This window comes from Oncorhynchus clarkii, chromosome 19 (genome assembly GCF_045791955.1).
Source record: "Oncorhynchus clarkii lewisi isolate Uvic-CL-2024 chromosome 19, UVic_Ocla_1.0, whole genome shotgun sequence".
In the NCBI taxonomy this organism is placed as follows: Eukaryota; Metazoa; Chordata; class Actinopteri; order Salmoniformes; family Salmonidae; genus Oncorhynchus; species Oncorhynchus clarkii.
This window is the reverse complement of record NC_092165.1, coordinates 44,650,513-44,673,797: the sequence shown is the minus strand read 5'-3', so window position 1 is coordinate 44,673,797 and position 23,285 is coordinate 44,650,513. Positions and strand designations below refer to the sequence as shown.

The 23,285-nt window shown below is 43.8% G+C and overlaps 1 protein-coding gene across 4 annotated transcripts in view; it reads left to right on the top strand.

Annotated features, from left to right (window-relative positions):
- Positions 1-207: 207 nt before the first annotated feature.
- Positions 208-23,285, top strand: part of LOC139375276 (coiled-coil domain-containing protein 9B-like) — a 51,560-nt gene continuing 28,482 nt past the window's right edge. The window contains exons 1-6 of one of the 4 annotated variants that reach the window (XM_071116895.1): positions 208-587; positions 9,936-10,037; positions 11,556-11,660; positions 11,866-12,024; positions 12,221-12,385; positions 15,690-15,761. In XM_071116895.1, the coding sequence (XP_070972996.1) occupies positions 576-587; positions 9,936-10,037; positions 11,556-11,660; positions 11,866-12,024; positions 12,221-12,385; positions 15,690-15,761 (615 nt within the window). In that variant the 5' untranslated portion in view covers positions 208-575. Of the gene's footprint in view, positions 588-979; positions 1,253-9,935; positions 10,038-11,555; positions 11,661-11,865; positions 12,025-12,220; positions 12,386-15,689; positions 15,762-23,285 lie in introns of those variants that run through there. The other 3 variants (XM_071116893.1, XM_071116896.1, XM_071116894.1) reach the window with 3 other exon arrangements.

The following is a 23,285-nucleotide window of genomic DNA, read 5'->3' as shown; positions in this document are numbered from 1 at the left end:
TAACGACCAAATACATCCATCTCATTATGGGCTGGTACATGTTTGGAATAACATTATGACAGGCTGAAAATAGAACTCTGAGTGGTACTTACTGGACTGCTGTTATTAGTATTGAGGGACTGTATCACTCTTAGAAAGACCAAAGATTTGCTTACTAAAAATAATCTCCCGTTTCCCTTTAAATTCAGAGGTGGGTAGGAGTGAGTGTATTGGTAGGGGAACAGTATTTAACCAGTGTGTTCTGAGCAGAGGACAGAAGGAGGAGGGGACAGGCAGGGACAGGCAGGGAAAGGGGTGTGAGAGGTAATTTTAACTGAGAGCAAGTGCTCCAGAGAGAGGGAGAGAGCAAGAGCATGTGTGTGGGAGGGACAGAGAGTGAGAGAGTGGGAGAGCAAGCCAGCGGACGGGGGCTGTAAATCCGTTAACAGGGGCGCTCTGTGCATTTGTTAGACATCTTGGCTGTCAGCCCAACTTGGCTCATTGTAATCAAGGCATGATCGTGGACTCCAAGCAGCCCTCTCCGCCACCTCGGCTGTTGCCTCGCGCTTGGACCCAGCCCAGGTTTCAGCGCTGACATGGAGAGACCTGTGAGTGCCTTCTCGCTCTCTCTCGCAATCTTTCTCTTGCACTCTCTCTAGCTCTTTCTCTCCCTGCCTCTCTCGTTGTCTCCTGCTACAGGCTAGTTTCTCTGCTCCCCCCTTCCTCCTGTCTCCAGATGGAGGTTATAGCTGTAACTAACTGCAGTGCTTCAGTCAGACATCCTGTCTCTATTCTCCTTCCTGGCCTACCAGTAGGTGCTGGGGATGCTGGGTGGGAAGGGACTAGAGAGAGAGAGGCTCTGCCGACCTCGGTTCTGCAGGCCCCCCTGCCTGGGCATGGGTGCCATAAACTGGCAGTCTCACAGCCTATGTGGGTGTTTACGTGTGTGGGGCTCAGCCAGCTACCGTGTGCTAAGGACCTGCCTCCTTCACAGGCGATCACAGTGACAGGGGCTCAGAGAGAGAAAGGAGGTACCCCAAACCCAGACGGGTACATCCACATCCCCCTCACAGCATTTTCCATGTGTGGTGTCTCTCCCTCGCTGTGATACTGTAGCTGGCTGTTCTTGTGAGCCGCCATTTGCCTGCATGAGTGCTGGTGGTGTTCCTTTCCCTCTCTGTCCTATTCCTGGTGTCATCATGGCCTGTTTTGTTTGGATACCCTGACAACCAGAAACTCTAAAGCAGCTCGGCACTTCCCGCCCTGCCTCTCTGTGAGTCCCAACTTCTATCTCACTGTTTTCACAGGCTTTAGATTTAATTTGATGCTATCTCGTCTTGTTAAAGCTATTTGCTAATGTTCAGTTTGGGCAGTCTGGGAATCATTGCCATTGGCTACACTGCACTGGAAACATACTTAAATATTTTCAGTCTGTCCATTTAAAAAAAATAGCATGGCTGATGAATGTGCCATTTTCCAACTGCATGTTAAGGTTTTTGAGGAATGTGAATGTTGGTCTTAACATGGAGCTTCAAATAATATATTCCTTTCTTCAGTCAATTGTAAAACAAGATATTTGACCAACACCTCTCTTCCAAAATCTCCTACCATCTGCGCCAGGAGTGTGGCAGCCACTCTTTGTGGCCAATGCAGTGGCATTGGAACGGCTTGGAAGGATCCCGTGCAGAGTCAGAGTGCTGTGTGGTGTAGGCTACGCTGGGAGTCATTGTTCTGCAAAGTGGAATTCCACATGGAGCAGCCAGGATCATCTTTTGTCGTCACTTTGGTGGCGGTGGGTGACTGGCAGGCAGGCAGTTTTGCAGTGAGTGCCACCTCCTGGCTCTCTGTCTGTGGCAGTCGAGCTGTTTGCTAGGTCTGTGCTGCAGACCTCACCGTAGTCCCTTTATATGGGGGAATTGTACAACATGGGGTTGAAAGGGATATGTTTGTTATGGTTTCCTCCCTGGTTAAGATTGTTGTCACATTGCCTCTCTGATGTCAAGTCATTGTATGACTAGATTTGAGGAGGCCTGGGTCTAGCTTTGTTATGGCCACTTGTTGGTTTTGTTGTTTGTTTAGACTGTCACCATTAGCATTATTTGCTGTATATTTTGACCTTTCATACTCTTCATGATAAACCCATTACAAGGATGACAGGGGGAGAACAATGACAGAATTGTCTTTGAAAATCCACTTTATTGCCCTCCTGGCTCTTGTTGGTGTGTGTGCATATGCATTTGAGTGTGTATTGTAGGAGCTCAAGGTTTACTCGCCTCGTGTATGAAGCCTTATATGAAGGATCTAGTGAACTTTGGGAATTGTATCCCAGAGTGGTGTTTCTGCTGTGCCAATACAATCTGGTCACTTTCCTCTGAGCACTGTGTGTGGCTGTTATTTGTTCAGAACTGACACTACAGTATGTGTGGTGTGGGCGTTCACTTAGCCTGGAGAGGAAACAAGTGTTATTCAGCGCTACGTCATTAGCTCTGCTCAGGGCATCCATGTGCCTTTTTAAAATGTTCTCCGTTTGAGTTTTACTCGTCATACACAAGTGTCAGCACAGACACTGCTGGAGTTACATCTAAAAGGACCCACAAGGGATCGCAATAATGCAATTTCATACCAACGCCAGCATTTAATTAGCAGATCAAATAATCATAAGTTGAGCTCAAAACCTGCTGCTTGTACAGTTATCTGTAAGCACTTGTTTGCAGCTCCCAAATAATATTTTTGATTGAACGTAGTGATGGTAGGCTACTTCTTTTTCCATAGTATCCCATACAGTACAAGTCAAAAGTTTGGATACAAATACTCATTCCTAGGTTTTTCTTTATTTTGTACTATTTTCTACATTGTAGAATAATAGTGAAGACATCAAAACTATGAACTAACACATATGGAATCATGTAGTAACCAAAAAAGTGTCAAACAAATCAAAATATATTTTAGATTATTCAAAGTAGCCCCCCTTGGCCTTGAACACTCTTGGCATTCTCTCAACCAGCTTCATGAGGTAGTCACCTGGAATGCATTTAACTTTTATTTAACTAGGCAAGTCAGTTAAGAACAAATTCTATTTACAATGACGGCCTACCCAGGCCAAACCCGGACGACACTGGGCCAATTGTGCACCGCCCTATGGGACACCCAATCACAGTCAGATTGTAACGGCTCTCGTCAAAAGGAGTGGACCAAAGCGCAGCGTGGAAAGTGTTCATGATTTTTATTTTCAAAAAACAAAAACCAAAGTGAAAATGAAAGCACACAGTTCTGTTAGATAGAGACACAAAACAGAAAACAAGATCCCACAAAACTAAAAAGGAAAATGACAACTTATACGTGATCCCCAATCAGAGACAACGATAGACAGCTGCCTCTGATTGGGAACCACACTCGGCCAAAACAAAGAAATAGAAAACATAGACTTTCCAACCCGAGTCACACCCTGACCTAAACAAACATAGAGAATAATAAGGATCTCTAAGGTCAGGGCGTGACACAGATGTGATGCACCCTGGCTTCAAACCAGGGATTGCAGTGACACCTCTTGCAGTGCCTTAGACCACTGTGCTACTCGGGAGCCTCAATTAACAGGTGTGCCGTGTTAAAAGTTAATTTGTGGAATTTCTTTCCTTAATGCATTTGAGATAATCAGTTGTTGTGACAAGGTAGAGGTGGTATACAGAATATAGCCCTATTTGCTAAAGGACCATATTATGTCAAGAACAGCTCAAATAAGAACTGTGAAATGACAGTCCATCATTACTTTAAGACATGAAGGTCAGTCAATGTGGAAAATGGCAAGAACTTTTAAAGTTTCTTCAAGTGCAGTCACAAAAACCATCAAGCACTATGATGAAACTGGCTCTCATGAGGAGAGCCACAGGAAAAGAAGACCCAGAGTTACCTCTGCTGCAGAGGATAAGTTCATTAGAGTTACCAGCCTCAGAAATTTCAGCCCAAATAAATGCTTCACAGAGTTCAAGTAACAGACACAACTCAACATCAACGGTTCAGAGGAGACTGCGTGAATCAGGCCGTCATATTTGATTTGCTGCAAAGAAACCACTACTAAAGTACACCAATAATAAGAAGAGACTTGCTTGGGCCAAGAAACACAAGCAATGGACATTAGACCGGTGGAGATCTGTCCTTTGGTCTGATGAGTCCAAATGTAAGATTTTTGGTTCCAACCGCCATGCCTTTGTGAGACGCAGAGTAGGTGAACGAATGATCTCTGGATGTGTGGTTCCCACTGTGAAGCATGGAGGAGGAGGTGTGATGTGCTCTGCTGGTCAAATCAAATTTTATTGGTCACATACACATGGTCAGCAGATGTTAATGTAAGTGTAGTGAAATGCTTGTGCTATCAAATTCACAACTACCTTATACACACAAATGTAAAGGGATGAATAAGAATATGTACATATAAATATATGGATGAGCGATGGCCGTGCGGCATAGGCAAGATGCAGTAGATAGTTTAGAATACAGTATATACATACATATGAGATGAGTAATGTAGTATTAAGTAAACATTATTAAAGTGACGTTATTTAAAGTGACTAGTGATACCTTTATTTCCATTTATTTAAGTGTCCAGAGATTTGAGTCTATGTAGGCAGCAGACTCTCTATGTTAGGGATGGCTATTTAACAGTCTGACGGCCTTGAGATAGAAGCTTTTTTCAGTCTCTCGGTCCCAGCTTTGATGCACCTGTACTGATCTCGCCTTCTGGATGATAGCGGGATGAACAGGCAGTGGCTCGGGTGGTTGTTGTCCTTGATGATCTTTTTGACCTTCCTGTGACATCGGGTGCTGTTGGTCTCCTGGAGGGCATGTAGTTTGCCCTTGGTGATACGTTGTGCAGATGGCACTACCTTCTGGAGAGCCTTGCGGTTGAGGGAGGTGCAGTTGCCGTACCAGGCAGTGACACAGCCCGACAGGATGCTCTCGATTGTGCATCTGTTCAAGTTTGAATGTTTTAGTTGACAAGCCACATTTCTTCAGCCTCTTGAGGTTGAAGAGGTGCTGTTGCGCCTTCACCACGCTGTCTGTGTCGGTGGACCATTTCAGTTTGTCCGTGATGTGTACACCGAGGAACTTAAAACTTTCCACCTTCTCCACTGCTGTCCCGTACATCTGGATTGGGGGGTGCTCCCTCTGCTGTTTCCTGTCCATCATCATCTCCTTTGTTTTGTTGACGTTGAGTGAGAGGTTATTTTCCTGACACCACACTCCGAGGGCCCTCACCTCCTCCCTATAGGCCGTCTTGTCGTTGTTGGTAATCAGGCCTACCACTGTAGTGTCATCTGCAAACTTGATGATTGAGTTGGAAGCGTGCATGGCCATGCAGTCATGGGTGAACAGGGAGTAGAGGAAAGGGCTGAGAGCGCACCCTTGTGGGTGGTGTTGAGGATCAGCGGGAGTGGAGATGTTGTTTCCTTCCTTCAACACCTGGGGGCGGTCCGTTAGAAAGTCCAGGACCCAGTTGCACAAGGCGGGGTCGAGACCCTGGGGCTCGAGCTTAAGGACGAGTTTGGAGGGTACTATGGTGTTAAATGCTGAGCTGTAGTCAATGAACTGCATTCTTACATAGATATTCCTTATGTCCAGATGGGATTGGGCAGTGTGCAGTGTGATGGCGACTGCATCGTCAGTGGACCTATTGGGGTGGTAAGCAAAATGGAGTGGGTCTAGGGTATCAGGTAGGGTGGAGGTGATATGATCCTTGACTCTCAAAGCACTTCATGATAACAGAAGTGAGTGCTATGGGGCGATAGTCATTTAGTTCAGTTACCTTAGCTATCATGGGACAGGATTGATGGTGGCCATCTTGAAGAATGTGGGGACAACAGACTGGGATAGGGATTGATTGAATATGTCAATAAACACACCAGCCAGCTGGTCTGCGCATGTTCTGAGGACGCGGCTAGGGATGCCGTCTTGGTCGGCAGCCTTGCGAGGGTTAACACGTTGAAATATTTTACTCACGTCGGCCACGGAGAAGGAGAGGCCACAGGCTTTGGTAGCGGGCCGCGTTGGTGGCACTGGATTGTCCTCAATGCGAGCAAAGAAGTTGTTTAATTTGTTTGGGAGCAAGACGTCATTGTCTGCAACGGGGCAGGTTTTCTTTTGTAATCCGTGATTGACTGTAGACCCTGCCACATACGTCTCGTGTTTGAGCCGTTGATTTGCGTCTCTACTTTTTCTCTATACTGAAGCTTAGCTTGTTTGTTTGCCTTGTGGAGGGAATAGCTCCACTGTTTGTATTCGGTCATGTTCCCAGTGGTGGTTCGCGCTTTCAGTTTTGAGCAAATGCTGCCATCATTCCACAGATTCTGGTTAGGAAAGGTTTTAATAGTCACAGTGGGTACGACATCTCCGATGTACTTGCTAATAAACTTGGTCACCGAGTCAGCATATACATCAATGTTATTGTCAGAGGCTATCCGGAACATATCCCAGTCCACTGTCAGTGATAATAAATAGAATTCAAGGCATACTTAACCAGCATGGCTACCACAGCATTCTGCAGCAATACGCCATCCCAACTGGTTTGCGCTTAGTGGGACTATCATTCGTTTTTCAACAGGACAATGACCCAACACACCTCCAGGCTGTGTAAGGGCTATTTGACCAAGAAGGATAGTGATGGAGTGCTGCATCAGATGACCTGGCCTCCACAATCACCCGACCTCAACCCAATTGAGATGGTTTGGGATGAGTTGGACCGCAGAGTGAAGGAAAAGAAGCCAACAAGTTCTCAGCATATGTGGGAACTTCTTCAAGACTATTGAAAAAGCATTCCAGGTGAAGTTGGTTTATTTAGAGAATGCCAAGAGTGTGCAAAGCTGTCATTAAAGCAAATGGTGGCTACTTTGAAGAATCTAAAATATATTTTGATTTGTTTAACACTTTTTTGGTTACTATGTGATTCCATGTGTTATTTCATAGTTTTGATGTCTTCACTATTATTCTACAATGTAGAAATAGAAAAAAAAGAAAAACCCTTGAATGAGTAGGTGTCCAAACTTTTCACTGGTACTGTATATATTTTTTGCTATTTAATGTTTCAACTAGTTAATGTGGTTGTTGTATTATACCAGTTTTTATTCAAAGCCAATCTGATGTTTTATTAAGTTATTGTAACGTGCGTTGTTTGAAGGAGACCAAGGCGCAGCGTAATTGGTGGTCATCATATTTATTTAAATGAGAACCAGCAACAAAATAACAAAGTGAAACCAAAACGATCGTACCATTCCGTAGGCTACAAGAGCTGTACAAAAACAAGATCCCACAACATAGGTGGGGAAAAAGGCTACCTAAGTATGATTCCCAATCAGAGACAACGATAGACAGCTGCCTCTGATTGGGAACCACACTCGGCCAAACACAAAGAAATACAAGACATAAAATGCCCCCCCCCCCACATCACACCCTGACCTCACCAAATAGAGAAATAAAACGTCTCTCTAAGGTCAGGGCGTGACAGTTATTGACAGTTATGTGTAAATTCCTACTAGTGGCCAATTTCAAAGCTGCAAACAAACTTGTGTGGAGGCGACACTCGGCTAAACATATTTTTCTGATATTTTTCTGATATTTTTCAGATAAGATAACGGAAAATATCTTGCCAGTTGAAAATATGGGATTTTCATGCACGCAGTCGTGCCACGTCACAGTCAATACAGAAGCAACATAACTTAGTGAACCACAACAATATAATAGATTTTAAGCACTGACAGCTAACATTTCTTTTTATACATTTAGGCTTATTTTACTGTGAAATTAACTTTGAATTGTTAAACTTTGTTGCCTTTGGTAAATTTGACATTTATCTCAGGTGGGCTTGAAGGGTAAAGTAGCACAAAAAGAACCCTCTATACAGAATATAAATGGAAATAAATAAATATTGTTCAACATGATCAATACTGACTTTGCATAATATTGCCATATATAGTGTATATTAATACCCCAAACCATAGGTTTCCAAATATATTCTAAGTAAACTTTGCTATAGTGTCTTTTTTACCATAAATCATTGTTGTTCCAGTATGCTCCAATTATGCAACACATGTGTCAATGGTGTATTGGAGGCAAAGTCAGGTGCAGGAGAGTAGAGTATAATGAACAGGCACACTTTTATTATAGTTCCAAAAACGAGAGCACTACATAAATCAAACGTGCTCAAAAAATAATGGGAAACAGGATGGGAAACAGAGGGTAAAATACAAGTAGATTGATTGGGGAAATGAAAACCAGGTGTGTATGGAAACAAGACAAGACAAATGGATATATGAAAAATGGCCGGGGCGTTGTCATATTGTTGTCCCTCATTCATCCAGGTGTTTCTATTGTTTGGATCACCCTTTGCAATACAACAGCAGAGCGGAAGATTTGAAACAGTCTTCAGATAGGCAAGTTAAACTAATTAACAAGTATAGGAATATAGCAAATGTTAAACAGCTTTCAGATAATTCATTAAACGTTGATTGTGTTATGGTCTTTGTGGATGGTGTCTTATCCACAGAGGGCCGGTGCAGGTTTTTGTTCTAAACAAGCAGTAAGACACCTGATTCAACTAATCAAGTTTTGATTGAAGTCTATGATTAGTTTAATCTGGTGTACACTGGATGTCAAGAACAAAAGACTGAGCCCAAATTGATCTCTGCGGATACAATTGGACACCACTTTTTATTAATGCTACTTCAATGATAAATAGTAATGATCATTTGATTTTAATAATTTTAGGGGAGATTATTGTAATTGTAAGTTTACATAAGAAATGTCATTTTGTAAGTGTTTAACAATTGGAAATGAATTACAGTTGATTATTAAAGAGTGGGCTTATCTGGAACAACCATGGGCTTAAAGGGTACATTCAGTACCCATTAAGTTTAGTATGGACTTTTAACATATTTTATCAAATATTTTGATGTCACATTAAAAATATTGTGAAATTAAAACTTCACGAGAGATTCATCTTTCATCTTATCTCCACTTTCCTTATGAAAATTAGGGCTGTGTACGTTAGAAATGTCTAAACTTTTGGTGGGCTAAATAGGTACACTTACCCTAATATCACCCTAATATCACCAGAGAGTGCTACGAGAATGCTCAGGATCAGAAGCCCAAAGTTGCCCCAGATTGTTTTTTTGGATTAGATTCTCCATCCCTGTGATTTGTGTCCTGAATACATTTCAAAATGGTGTGTCTGTCAATTTACCAGCTGTAGTTTTTATAGTTAATTGGATTTGTGTTAAAAGGCCTAGCGGCCATCATGGTTACTGTAATGACTATTGTTCAGTAAAAACCACAGAGTGCAACAGTGGTATGACATATGAAATGCCTTCGATTTTAAAAGTGGCGTAACACACACCCTGTTTCAGCCCCATAAGAATTCAACGAGGCTTTAGTCAGGGCCTTTTGTCGTATGAGGAGACATGCTGCTCTGTTCTGTAGTGCTGACGGCATCAGGATGTTTAGGATGCTATGCTTTGCTCTGGTATTCCTACTGGGTAACTGAGCCCAATTATGAACAGTCCATGAGGACACGTATGTTTGTGGGTTTGTGTGTGTTTACTACTATTACTGTGCGTGACTGCAACAGACACCATTGGTGTAGAAAGATGGAGATAATATTTCATACTCATGGATGGATCCTTCTGTAAATCACGTCAAGCCGAGAATTGTAAGAAGATCATTTCATCAGTGCTTGCTACATATTGTTGGCCGGATTTTGCTGAGAGTTAATCATTCTGAATGCCCATCATGCACTGGATTGTTTATTGTAGATACTGTAGCCACTCACAGGTAGGCTTGGTTTCTGTACAGCACTTTGTGACATCAGCTGATGTAAGAAGGGCTTTATAAATAAATTGGATTGATTGAGGTACCAATAAGATTCTACATTAAAGCTCTGATGAGCTGAGTATTCTCTCTCTCGTCTCCAGACCCCCAGTGACGTCATGTTGAAGAAAGAGAAGGATGTGGAGCTGGATAAGAAGATTGAGGCGCTCCGCAGGAAGAATGAAGCACTCATGAAGAGGTACCAGGTGAGTTAGTGTTCAACTGTTCTTACTCTGAAACAGAGACACCGTTTTAAACCTGCACTGAGGACATGGAGAAGTTAGAGAATTGGGGTTGACAGACCTGACATTTTTTATTTAATTAATACAAATTATTATACAAAATTCTTGCAACCAATATAATGTTATATATATGGGGGATACAACCATCCCAGTTCTACAGATTTTGCTGCGAAGAGACAGAATAAATATATAATTTGTTCTGGTACTGTCCAAATTATGTAGCTTGTTTTTGGTCGCAGGTTCAGGAATGGCTGAAGTATCGCAAAATCTACCTGAAACTAACTCTGCAAATTGCACTGCTGGGTGATTTTGAAAAGTCATAGTCAATCGATAAATAATGTAATACTACTTTTAGCAAAAATGTTTATCTTTAATTTACAGCCTGTGGAAAACATCACAGCACAGTTGAAAAATATATGGCAAATAGAAATCAGAACTGGATGGTCTTCAGAGATAGATGGGAGGGGTTGAGCATAGCTGAAGGATGGGATTAAAAACAAACAAAATATAACTATTTTAAAATACATTGTGTCTGTAAAATGTATATAGTATGTGTAAGATGGAAGTAGAAGCCAAAGTGGTGTTGCCCATTAGTTTGCTCCAATTAGGGGAGGGGTGGTAGGGTTAGGGGAAAATAATGAAGAAACATGTATTTTAAAGCATATTCAGTACCAGTCAAAAGTTTGGACACACCTACTCATTCAAGGGTTTTTCTTTATTTTTACTATTTTCTACATGTCTTAAAGTAATGATGGACTGCTATTTATCTTTGCTCATTTGAGCTGTTCTTGCCATAATATGTACTATGTACCAAATATGGCTATCTTCTGTATACCACCCCTACCTTGTCACAACACAACTGATTGGCTCAAACACAATAAGAAGGAAATACATTCCACAAATTAACTTTTAACAAGGTACACCTGTTTAATGAAATGCCTTCCATGTGACTTCCTCATGAAGCTGGTTGAGAGAATGCTAAAGAGTGTGCAAAGCTGTCATCAAGGCAAATGGTGGCTACTTTGAAGAATCTCAAAAATATTTTGATTTGTTTAACACTTTTTTGGTTACTACATGATTCCATAGGTCTTATTTCATAGTTTTGATATCTTCACTATTTTTGTACAATGTATAAAATAGTAAAAAGAAAAACACACACACACACACACACATTACATTACATACATATTACATTGATTCAAGCTACAATCTAATATTAAAGCTGATCTACCCCCTAAACAAATAAAAAAATAGACCTGCCGTCTTTCTGGATTTGTTTAATCCTCATATCCCCAAACCAAGTGACATTGGAAACCTTAGTATCTAAGGATAATTATCTAACAACTAGCCTTGTATGGAGTGAAGATCTAAGACAAATACTACATTTTAACTCACATTTTTTACAGGGTTTGTTGACGACTAATAATAATATCAGGTTCCTGATGTTGTCAAGTGTTTCATGTTCTGTTTCATTCCTTGCAGGAGGTAGAGGAAGACAAGAAGAGAGCGGAGAAGGAAGGAATGATACTGCAAAGCCCTAAGGGTAAAGCAGGGGACTTAACCATCACCATCAACAAGTCAACCAGCGTGAGTTGCCCCGTCTGCCTACAGAGATGTACACAGAGATGCTTTTACATACCGAATAGTTCTGAAATATCAATATTCATACCAACACAATTACAATGTCCATATTGATGAACGAAACCATATGCATACACATATTATCAGCAATAGAGATGTATTACTGAGACACTGTGATTCACACTGTCATGTTCACTTTGCTATTGAGTAGGATCCTCGTGTTGTGATGACCAAACCAGGGACGACGGGTGGTTCTCCCACCCCAAAGTGGGTCCAGGAGCTTGGGGAGAGGGAGACGGAGGGGAACCTGCTGGGCTCTGGGCGGGGCAGGAGGAAGCAGCTACTGGTCACCATGGCTGGCAACACAAAGGTAAACAACATGACGAGCCTATGAGGTACAGCAGAATTCTAAAGTTCTGTGGCCAACTGTAGTCAAATGATGCCATTGAATGATACAAATTATGTTTAGGGCCAGGACTTTTTTCTGATAAGGTCACTTGGTCAGGGGAAAGTCCTAACCTCATTGAAATTATTGATGTTGATGATCCATGGTTGTTTGATCCCAGGGTAAGAGGGTGGTGAGTGAGAGGCTGGAGAGAAGACCAGGTCCAGGTCCCCTCAGTCCACTGGATGTGAAGAGCCCTACAGAGGACAACCAGCACCGTGTGGAATCAACAGCAAGAGGAAAACACCAGCACACTCACACAGCAAAGAGGGACACAGGACCACAGGTCATCAGTGCATACTTTGGGCTGAATCCTAGCTTGAGACATGAGACTCTAAACTGAGAGTCCTTGGGGAAACCGATAGGCCTATGTCATAATAGCCTGCTTTTTATAGATTGAGAATATGGCAGTTGGCTATGCACTTTTTTACACTGTCAAGACTTTGGCTAGTTTATATTGCTTCCACATCATTCCCTGCTCTGTACCTTGTTGTCTAGCCACCTTCCCCTTCCCCCCCCTCCCCTCCCTTGTGTCTGTCCTCTCATACGCTGCTGTCTTGTTTTACATAGTTGTCAGACATGCCGGCTGGCTCCTCCCCTCCTGTAAAGAAGCACAAAGACTGTTGGACAGAGGGCGGGCTGCAGGGGTGGTGATTGACTGGGGGGGGGGGGGGGGGGCAGGACTGTGAACTCTTCTGTCACACTGGTCTGGCCTGGAGCTATTTGGGCCTGCTGTTTTTTTTTTATTGTTATTTTATTTAACTAGTCAGTTAAGAACAGTCTTATTTACAATGACGGCCTACCCCGGCCAAATCTGGACGACGCTGGGCCAATTGTGTGCCGCCCTATGGGACTCCCAATCATGGCTGGATGTGATACAGCCTGGATTTGAATCAGGGACTGTAGTGATGCCTCTTGCACTGAGATGCAGTGCCTTAGACCACTGTGCCACTCGGGAGCTCCAAGTGTAGCTAGTAGCTTCTGTAGTCAAAGCTGAGAGTGCTCAGTTGACATAGTTTGTTGAAAAATAAAAATATCACATTTGATGGTATATGGTGTATTGTTTTCCACAGTTTTCTGATCTGGAGGGCCATTATACTGTAGCAGAGCCCCTCAAGCAGTCCTGCTGGGGTGTAGCTGCTGTATTCAGACAGAGCCGAGAGCCCTCAGCAGACAGCAGACATACAGCTTGTTAGTCCCTCTGTCTCTACAGTGGCATGGCTGTTATCCTCATGAGACTGTAGGGAGAAGTATTTATCTAGCTGATCCAGGGCTTTCGTTATATCCCCTGACACTGGGCCGGCCATTGAGAATGGCTGCAGCAAATAACTTGGAAAATAGATAATAAATGGCTTGTGTGTGTTTTCCTCCAAGGATTTTTCTTTCTTTAATTTTGGTTTTCAGAGCCATTGTTTAAGCTTACCATTTAAGGACAATTAAGATGGTCCTTATTGAGTTACTGTATTTCAAGTCCCTAACATCCTGCCTGTTAGGGCTGCTCTTAGCTCTCTATTACTTCATGAGTTATGATTCGGCGATGTGATATGGTCGTTTATAAATACGTACAGATGGAAACGTTTTAAAAGAACTGCCTGATGCAGGTGGTTTCATAGAAGCTGTGCAGGCACACATACGCATGCATGCACGCGCACACACACACACACACACACACACACACACACACACACACACACACACACACACACACACACACACACACACACACACACACACACACACACACACACACACACACACACACACACACACATATACACACACAGTACTCCCAGCTGCTCTGTGAAATGCCACACGGTTTCTGATTTAGAGCCCTTGGGCACACAGAGTCTTTGGGACAGCTGCTAGTGTTCTGACTGTCGTCGGGAACACACAAGAACACACACTCTTACACGCACATGGCCCAATCAACACACTGACGCACACTACCGGCAGTTGATCCTCCAGCACTAAAAAGTGAAACCCAGCCAGTCCGTCAGGCTCTGTGAACAGAGAGTGGATCTGTGCTGCAGGAAGAGTGGAGAGCTGCACAAAGCTGTAGTGTGGGACAGGACAGACAGACCATGGCTCCAGAATGATCTAGAACACAACCCTGCGTTTACAGGCTGCTGCTGCTACTGCCAGGTCCAGTGAAGTTAACGTGACAAATGTACAGGGTGAACAGGATGTTCCCTGGCTGTGTTTCTGGCCTATATCTATCTGGACAGACGCTCATAGTCATGCCATGTACACTGAATCAGCGTTTGAGCCATGGCCAGTGTTTGATACAGCCGTGAAAAACGAGGCCTGTTTGCCAGGTCCACTTCTATTTGGACCCCGCTTACATAATGTTGTTCAGCCTCTATATGGGGGCGATTGCTCTGCAGAACACTCTCTTCAGACAGCCAGCCCTGTTAGTGCAGCAGCATGGGATGAGAGTGACAAGGAGAGCCTCAGGGTGGTACTATCACTACAGGCCCTGGGATAGAGCGAGAGGAAGAGACGGAGAGAGAGAGAGAGAGAACCAGGCTTGCAGACAGGTTTTTCCAGTCTCTGTTACTCTCCTAAACCACAGAGAGCCTGCTCTCCTCCGCCACATTGTTTCCCCATTCCTGCCGTCATGAAAATCATGATTTCATCTAATTAACATTTGGCTGCCTTTTGTTCAGAATGGGCTCATTATGCCGCCAACGACAGGACAGAGTGGGCAGCATGCCAATGAAGGGGGAAAGAGGGATGGAGATAGGAGAAGAAATCGAGTGGAATAAAGCGTGTGAGAGAGGGGGAGGAAAAGTGATTTACAAGAGTTGTAAGAGAGGGAGAGGGATCCTTTTTGAGTGTGTGCGCACAGGGGAACAAAACCCCAGGCTCAATGGTATGACTCCGAAGGTGTTCTATCATTCCTCGGACAAGCTTCCTGACTGTTTACAAAACTCCCTGTACCTCTCTCACTCTGTCTCACACTGTTCTGGAGATGGCTGTTAGTAGCACCAGCAGTCTAGGGTTTATTCAGTAGTGGAACGTTTAGAAGGTTGGCAGTAGAGACGTTGAATTTAATGGATACTGGGAAGAATATTGCCTTAAGAATATAAATAATCCCAAATCATATATGAAAAAGGTAATTAAAAAAAGATTGGGTAAGGGTCAAAGTAACACTTTTTTTTTAAGTCTCTTGCTCCCACCCACCCCTCCCCAGGGCTTCGCACCGGGATGTATATAATGGATATATCGGCAAGAAATTGGTACAATTGGGACTGTTTGAAAGGGGATCAATTAAACATTGCCTGTTTTATTTTTTTCCCCCCCAGTTGATATTCCGTGAATTCTGTGTAAAATCGATATTTCATAGTGTCTTTGAAAAATACCATGATACCATGTGTCCACTTGGGGGCAGTGTAGCTCTTTGAAAGGCTGAATTGTGCTGCTGAGGACAGGAACAGTTCATTTTTGTGACAGCAATATCAGTGGCAGCAGTGGGACCTGCTGTAGTATGATCCTTCTGTATAAGGACTTAGTTGATAGACATCATCATTGTTTTTGTCGTGCTGATAACGTCTTTCTCTCTCCTCCATTCTCTCTTCTCTCTCTTTCAGGATGAAGTGGGGCAGGGGAAGTGTTTGACAGAGGAGCGTCACTGGCTGTCAGAGTGTGAGCCTTACCACCAGGTAAGAGACCAGACCCCTTCTTATTGGCACTTAATTGCTTACTGTCCTAAGCCAATCAATTACCATGAATATAAATGTAACCTAAGTACCATATTACCAACATTTCATTATGCATTCTTTCACATTTTGTTTAATTGTCCAATTGTGCATACTGAATCTTCTTTTGAAGAGTGTGTGCATTGTCCATCATAGGATAATCCATGTCAAATCAGTGTGCACATGTCAGCGTAGGTGTTGAGCAACTCAGGAGTTCCGTGTTGAAACCCAGAGGCGGCAGCTCAGAGGCACGTTCACTTCAAACGGTGTTACATGCAGTCTGACTGACATCGTCATCAGGTTATTACTGCCTTATTACTACTCCATTACTGCAAACCGAGCTTGCTGATGAGCCTCTTCAGCTCATTGGTCTTGGTCTTTAAAACACACACTGCGTACCAGACCTCTGGAGTTTGCCATCGTGTCAATGATTCGCCCCATGAGTTACGTGGAGCTGTAGCATCCACAATGAGAACAAAGTCTCTGAAGGTGAAACTCAGGTTTGTGCTGTTCCACTTCGGACGATCCTGCATCATTGACAGATACTCACATGTCCATCTTCTCCAGAAGAGTTCTGCAAGGTACTGGGCTTGTTTCCATCTCCTTCGAGCATACAAGTCGTCCTTCTTGACCAGACCTGGTGGCAACAATGGTTATCCTTTGAGTTGAATGACGTGATTTGGCGTTAGGGAATCCAAGACACTTGGGTCATTCGAGACTGAAGTTATTAGGCAGTCATTAAGAATTGCCTCCATCTTACATGGAGCTGTTTACAGGGCTTCGTCATCAAACCTGCATCATGACGGGTTGAAGAACACTCTTTACTTGCTGGATGAGCTGTTCCACACACACCGGCATGGTGAGCACCATTAGGAGTGTTGAATCTCCACTTTATGCAATCCTGCAACAGGGCCTTTTGAATTTTGTCTTGGTTTAGATCCTTCAGAGCTTCTCTTAGCTCACGGTTAAAGCTGACACATTTTATTCCATTGTCCTCTCCTAAATTCAGCAAAAAAAGGAACGTCCTCTCACTGTCAACTGCGTTAATTTTCAGCAAAATGAACATCTGTAAATATTTGTATGAATATAACAAGATTCAACAACTGAGACATAAACTGAACAAGTTCCACAGACATGTGACTAACAGAAATGGAATAATGTGTCCCTGAACAAGGGGGGGGTCCAAATCAAAAGTAACAGTCAGTATCTGGTGTGGCCACCAGCTGCATTAAGTACTGCAGTGCATCTCCTCCTCATGGACTGCACCAGAGTTGCCAGTTCTTGCTGTCAGATGTTACTCCACTCTTCCACCAAGACACCTGCAAGTTCCCAGACATTTCTGGGCGGAATGGCCCTAACCCTCACCCTCTGATCCAGCAAGTCCCAGACGTGCTCAATGGGATTGAGATCCGGGCTGTTCGCTGGCCATGGCAGAACACTGACATTCCTGTCTTGCAGGAAATCATTCACAGAATGAGCAGTATGGCTGGTGGCATTGTCATGCTTGAGGGTCATGTCAGGATGAGCCTGCAGGAAGGGTTCCACATGAGGCAGGAGGATGTCTTCCCTGTAACGACCAGCATTGAGAGTGCCTTCAATGACAACAAGCTGAGTCCGATGATGCTGTGACACACCGCCCCAGACCATGACGGACCCTCCATCTCCAAATCGATCCCGCTCCAGAGTTCAGGCCTCGGTGTAACGCTCATTCCTTCGCTGATAAACACGAATCCAACCATCACCCCTGGTGAGACAAAACCGTGACTTGTCAGTGAAGAGCACTTTTTACCAGTCCTGTCTGGCCCAGCGACGGTGGGTTTGTGCCCATAGGCGACGTTGTTGCCGGTGATGTCTGGTGAGGACCTGCCTTACAACAGTCCAGCCTCTCTCAGCCTATTGCGGACAGTCTGAGCACTGATGGAGGGATTGTGTGTTCCTGATGTAACTCGGGCAGTTGTTGTTGCCATCCTGTACCTGTCCCGCAGGTGTGATGTTCGGATGTACCAATCCTGTGCAGGTGTTGTTACACGTGGTCTGCCACTGCGAGGATGATCAGCTGTCTCTCCTGTCTCCCTATAGAGCTGTCTTAGGCGTCTCACAGTAAAGACATTGCAATTTATTGCCCTGGCCACATCTGCATTCCTCATGCCTACTTGCAGCATGCCTAAGGCACGTTCACGCAGATGAGCATGGACTCTGGGCATCTTTCTTTTTGTGTTTTTCAGAGTCAGTAGAAAGGCCTCTTTAGTGTCCTAAGTTTTCATAACTGTGACCTTAATTGCCTACCGTCTATAAGCTGTTAATGTCTTAACGACTGTTCCACAGGTCCATGTTCATTAATTGTTTATGGATCATTGAACAAGCATGGAAAACAGTGTTTAAACCGTTTGCAATTAAGATCTGTGAAGTTATTTGGGTTTTTACTAATTATCTTTGAAAGACCTGAAAAAGGGACATTTCTTTTTTTTGCTGAGTTTACAAATGAACCGTTGAAGGGGACTGAAGCATAAGTCTGTGTCAAAGGAATGAGCCATTTTGAGAAGGATGGCTCAGCAGGTCAGATGTGAATATTACTCCATGCCTCTTTACATGACTTTGTCCTCTCTTAACTTCAGTAGGTCCGCAGTAGTCGATGCCTACATGAGTGAAAAGTGATAGATCTGTAGAGATCCTGTCTATAGGAAGAGAAGCCATTTTCTGCTGTCCTACATTTCCATGTTTGCGTTGACAAGCCAGACATTCCTGTATGATGGAGCTTGCTGCAGAGTTGCTACGCAGAACCCAGTATATGCGCTGCAGCCTGGAGAGCATGTCATTTCTCCTGCTGTGGCCAACCAGGTCATGACAAAGGATCAGTTTTGAGATGTCTCTGTCTTTGGGAAGAATGGCTGGGTGTTTTTAATCTTCAGGCATGGCAGAGCTGCTAGCCTTCCACCTACCCTCAGGACACTGTTCAACAAGACTGGATCCATTCTGTACAGCACCAGTCAAAAGTTTGGACACACCTACTCATTCAAGAGTTTTTCCTTTATTTGTACTATTTTATACATTGTAGAATAAGAGTGAAGACATTAAAACTATGAAATAACACATATGGAATCATGTAGTTACCAAAAAAGTGTCAAACAAATCAAAATATATTTTATATTCTTCAAAGTAGCCACCCTTTGCCTTGATGACAGCTTTGCATACTCTTAGCATTCTCTCAACCAGCTTCACGAGGAATGCTTTTCCAACAGTTTTAAAAGAGTTCCCACAAATGCTGAGCAGTTGTTGGCTGCTTTTCCTTCACTCTGCGGTCCAACTCATTCCAAACCTTCTCAATTGGGTTGAGGTCGGGTGGTTGTGGAGGCCAGGTCATCTGATGCAGCACTCCATCACTCTCCTTCTTGGTCAAATAGTCATTACACAGCCTGGAGGTGTGTTGGGTCATTGTCCTGTTGAAAAACAAATGATAGTCCTACTAATCGCAGACCAGATGGGATGGCGTATTGCTGCAGAATGGACAGATTTCCACCTGTCTAATGTCCATTGATCGTGTTTTTTGACCCAAGCAAGTCTCTTCTTCTTATTGGTGTCCTTTAGTAGTGGTTTCTTTGCAGCATTTCAACCATGAAGACCTGATTCATGCAGTCTCCTCTGAACAGTTGCTGTTGAGATATGTCTGTTACTTGAACTCTGTGAAGAACTTATTTGGGCTGAAATTTCTGAGGCTGGTAACTCTAATGAACTAATCCTCTGCAGCAGAGGAAACTCTGGGTCTTCCTTTCCTGTGGCGGTCCTCATGAGAGCCATGTTAATCATAGCGCTTGATGCTTTTTGCGACTGCACTTTAAGAAACTTTAAAAGTTCTTGCCATTTTCCACATTGACTGACCTTCATGTTTTAAAGTAATGATGGACTGTCATTTGTCTTTGTTTATTTGAGCTGTTCTTGCCATAATATAGATTTGGCCTTTTACCAAATAGGGCTATCTTCTGTTTACCACCCCTACCTTGTCACAACACAACTGATTGGCTCAAACGCATTAAGAAGGAAAGAAATTCCACAAATTAACTTTTAACAAGGCACACCTGTTAATTGAAATGTTTTATAAGTGACTACCTCATGAAGCTGGTTGAGAGAATGCCAAGAGTGTGCAAAGCTGTCATCAAGGCAAAGGTGTCCAAACGTATTTGGTACTGTATATGTTGCCGATCTGTTAACTGTGCCTTTGCTGAATGCAGCAATTCTATTCTTGGACAAAGCATACAACAGCTTCCTCTGCCTGGGCAATGTCGTCCACTGAGAGTCTGAGTGTACAGCTTTGCTTTGAACTGACATTTGTGATCCTCCAACATTCTCCAGCTCCTCCGTGTGCTTAATGTCCTGTAATGTGTGAGAACAGCCTTTCAAGAACAATGCATACGAATACAATGCCTTCCCATCTACTGGCTTAATGGCCAGCTCAGAGCTTTTTCCATATGTGCAGTTTTTTTTCTTCATTTCATTGACCAAGTTGAACTCAAGTGGTTTCTTTGCTTCATTGTATAGCCTTGCTGGATTCATGTGCAAACAGCTACGAACAAGTTCTCTTGGTTGATCACTTTTATACTCCGCTAAATAATAAAGCCTGTCTTGCATGGTGTCAGTTTTGCATTCAATACCATGTTGGAAAGCTTTAATGAATGACCTGTAATGAAGTGGGTCACCATCGAACACTGGTAGGCCTCTTGTTGGCAATAGAGTTTTTGCTATTTAGCAGAAATTCAGTGATGCCATTCAGTCTTTGGATAGCATGAAATTGTGGAGAAAAAGGGGCAAAAATACAAAAAAACATTAAAAAAAGAGCATCTTGGTTGGTAGTAGCATTAGCATGGTAGCTAGTAGAATTATCTTGGTGGTTAAAGGAACGAGGAAATAGTAGCATCAGCTTGGTTGCTAGTAGCATTAACCTGGTTGGAACCTGCACTTTGAGTTGCTTGCCCATTAGCACAATTTGTGGGTGTTGGTGGCTGCTGCTGTGGCTGCTGCTGTGCTTGTATGATGTTGGTTGCAGAATGTAGACTTGGTGCACCATGGTTTGTTCTCCCTGTTGGGATCCTGTAGGAGTAGGTTTCAAGTTTTATTAGTCGTATGTACAGGATACGCATGGTTTACATCGTCCAACAAAATTCTTACTTGCAGGTTCCTTCTCGACAAGGCAACAACAATAAGAAATCAAATATAAGAACATAAAACATAAAGTAAATGGCTCAGTAGAATAGAATAAACATTTCAAATCAAACTTTGTCACATGCGCCGAATACAACAATTGTAGACCTTACCGTGAAATGCTTACTTACAAGCCCTTATCCAACAGTGCAGTTCAAGAAGAGTTAGGAAAATATTTACCAAATAGACTAAAGTAAAAAGTAACACAGTAAGAATAACAATAACGAGGCTATATACAGGGATTTTTGTTTTAGATTCTGTCTCTCACAGTTGAAGTGTACCTATGATACAAATTACAGACCTACATGCTTTGTAAGTAGTGAAAACCTGCAAAATCGGCAGTGTATCAAATACTTGTTCTCCCCACTGTAAGTGTTCCTTTTGTCCAGGTGGGAAAGGGCAGTGTGGAGTACGATTGAGATTGCATCATCTGCGGATCTGGGCGGTATGCAAGTTGGAGTGGGTCTAGGGTGTCGGGAGGATGCTGTTGATGTGAGCCATGACCAGCCTTTCAAAGCACTTTATGGCTACCAACGTGAGTGCTACAGGGCGGTAATCATTTAGGCAGGTTACCTTTTCTTCCTTGGGCACAGGGACTGTGGTGATTTGCTTGAAACATGTAGGTATTACAGACTCGGTCAGGGAGAGGTTGAAAATGCCAGTGAAGACACTTGATAGTAGGTTCGCGCATGCTTTGAGTACACCTCCTGGTAATCCGTCTGGCCAGCGGCTTTGTTGACCTTTTTAAAGGTTTTTTTCACATCGGCTACCGAGAGCGTTATCACACAGTTGAGCATAAGTAATAATACAGGAAGGCACAATTTATAGTACAATATTGATATTTGTATTGGGGAAGAGGTGGGGGCAGTGTGTAAAATGAGCAGTATAATAAGAGTCTGGTAGCAGCAGTTGTGGTGTGTGAGTGCATGTGTGCTAAAGTGCGGAGAATCAGAGCAGGTGGTCAGTCCAGTTCAAGTGTTCATCAGTCTGATGGCTTGTAGATAGACACAGTCTCTCAGCCTGTTGCTATCAAGCTCTGATACCGTCTACCCAACGGTAAGGGAGAGAACAGCTCATGGCGGGGGGGGGGGGGGGGGGGGTCCTTGATAGTACTGCATGCCTTCCTCAGGCACCGTTTTGAGTAGATGGGAGCATGGTCCCAGTGATGTACTAGGCCGTCTTCACCACTCGCTGTAAGGCCTTGAGGTCGTGGATGAAGCAATTCCCATACCAGGCTGCGATACAACCGGTCAGGATGCTCTCCTTCGTGCAGCGGTAGTATTTGGAGAGGACCCGGGGAAGCATGTCAAATTTCTTCCGCCACCATAGGAAGTAGAGACACCGATGCACTCTCAAGAGTGGTGGTGTTGTTGGTCCATGACAAGTCCTCAGTGATGTGGACCCAGAGGAACTTAAAACTTGTGAGTCCCTCTACTGCAGTCCCGTTGATGTGTATCGGGGCATGCTTTCTCTCTGCTTTCTGAAGTCAACAATCAACTCCTTTGTTTTGCTGACGTTGAGGGGGAGGTTGTTGTCATGATACCACAATGCCAGTTCACTTACCTCCTCCCTATAGGCTGACTCGTCATTGGTGGTTATCACCCCCCTATAACTGTGGTGTCATCAGCAAACTTGATGATGGTGTTGGTGTCGTGCAAAGCCACGCAGTTGTTGAGTACAGCAGAGGACTGAGGACACACCCCTGGGGGGCCCTTGTGTTAAGAGTCAGTGTGGAGGTGTTGTTGCCAATCCTTACAGCATGTGGTCTACCGTCAGGAGGTCCAGGATTCAGTTGCAGAGGTGGTGTCCAGACCCAGGGCACTGAGCTTGGTGTCGAGCTTGGCTGGAACAATAGTGTTGAATGCTGAACTGTAGTCAATGAACAGCACTCTCACATAGGTGTTCCTCTTGTCCAGATGTGTTACGACCATGTGAATAGCAATGGAAATAGAATCTTCCGTGGAACTGTTGGAGCGGTAGGAAAATTGGCATGGTTCCAGTGTGCCTGGCATGCTGGCCTTGATGTGGGCCATGATCAGCCTCTCAAAGCCATTCATGATGACCAAGGTGAGTGCGACAGGGCAATAGTCACTTTGGCATGTCACCTTGTTTTTCTTGGGCACTGGGACAATGGTGGTCTCCTTAGAGCAGGTGGGGACTACAGCCTGGGACAAGGACAGGTTGAAGATGTCTGAAAAGACGTCCACCAGCTGGTTAGGACACACTCTGAGGAGCGGCCAGGGATGCCATCTGGGCAAGCAGCATCAGAGAGTAAAAACACTTGGTCGGGTCGGA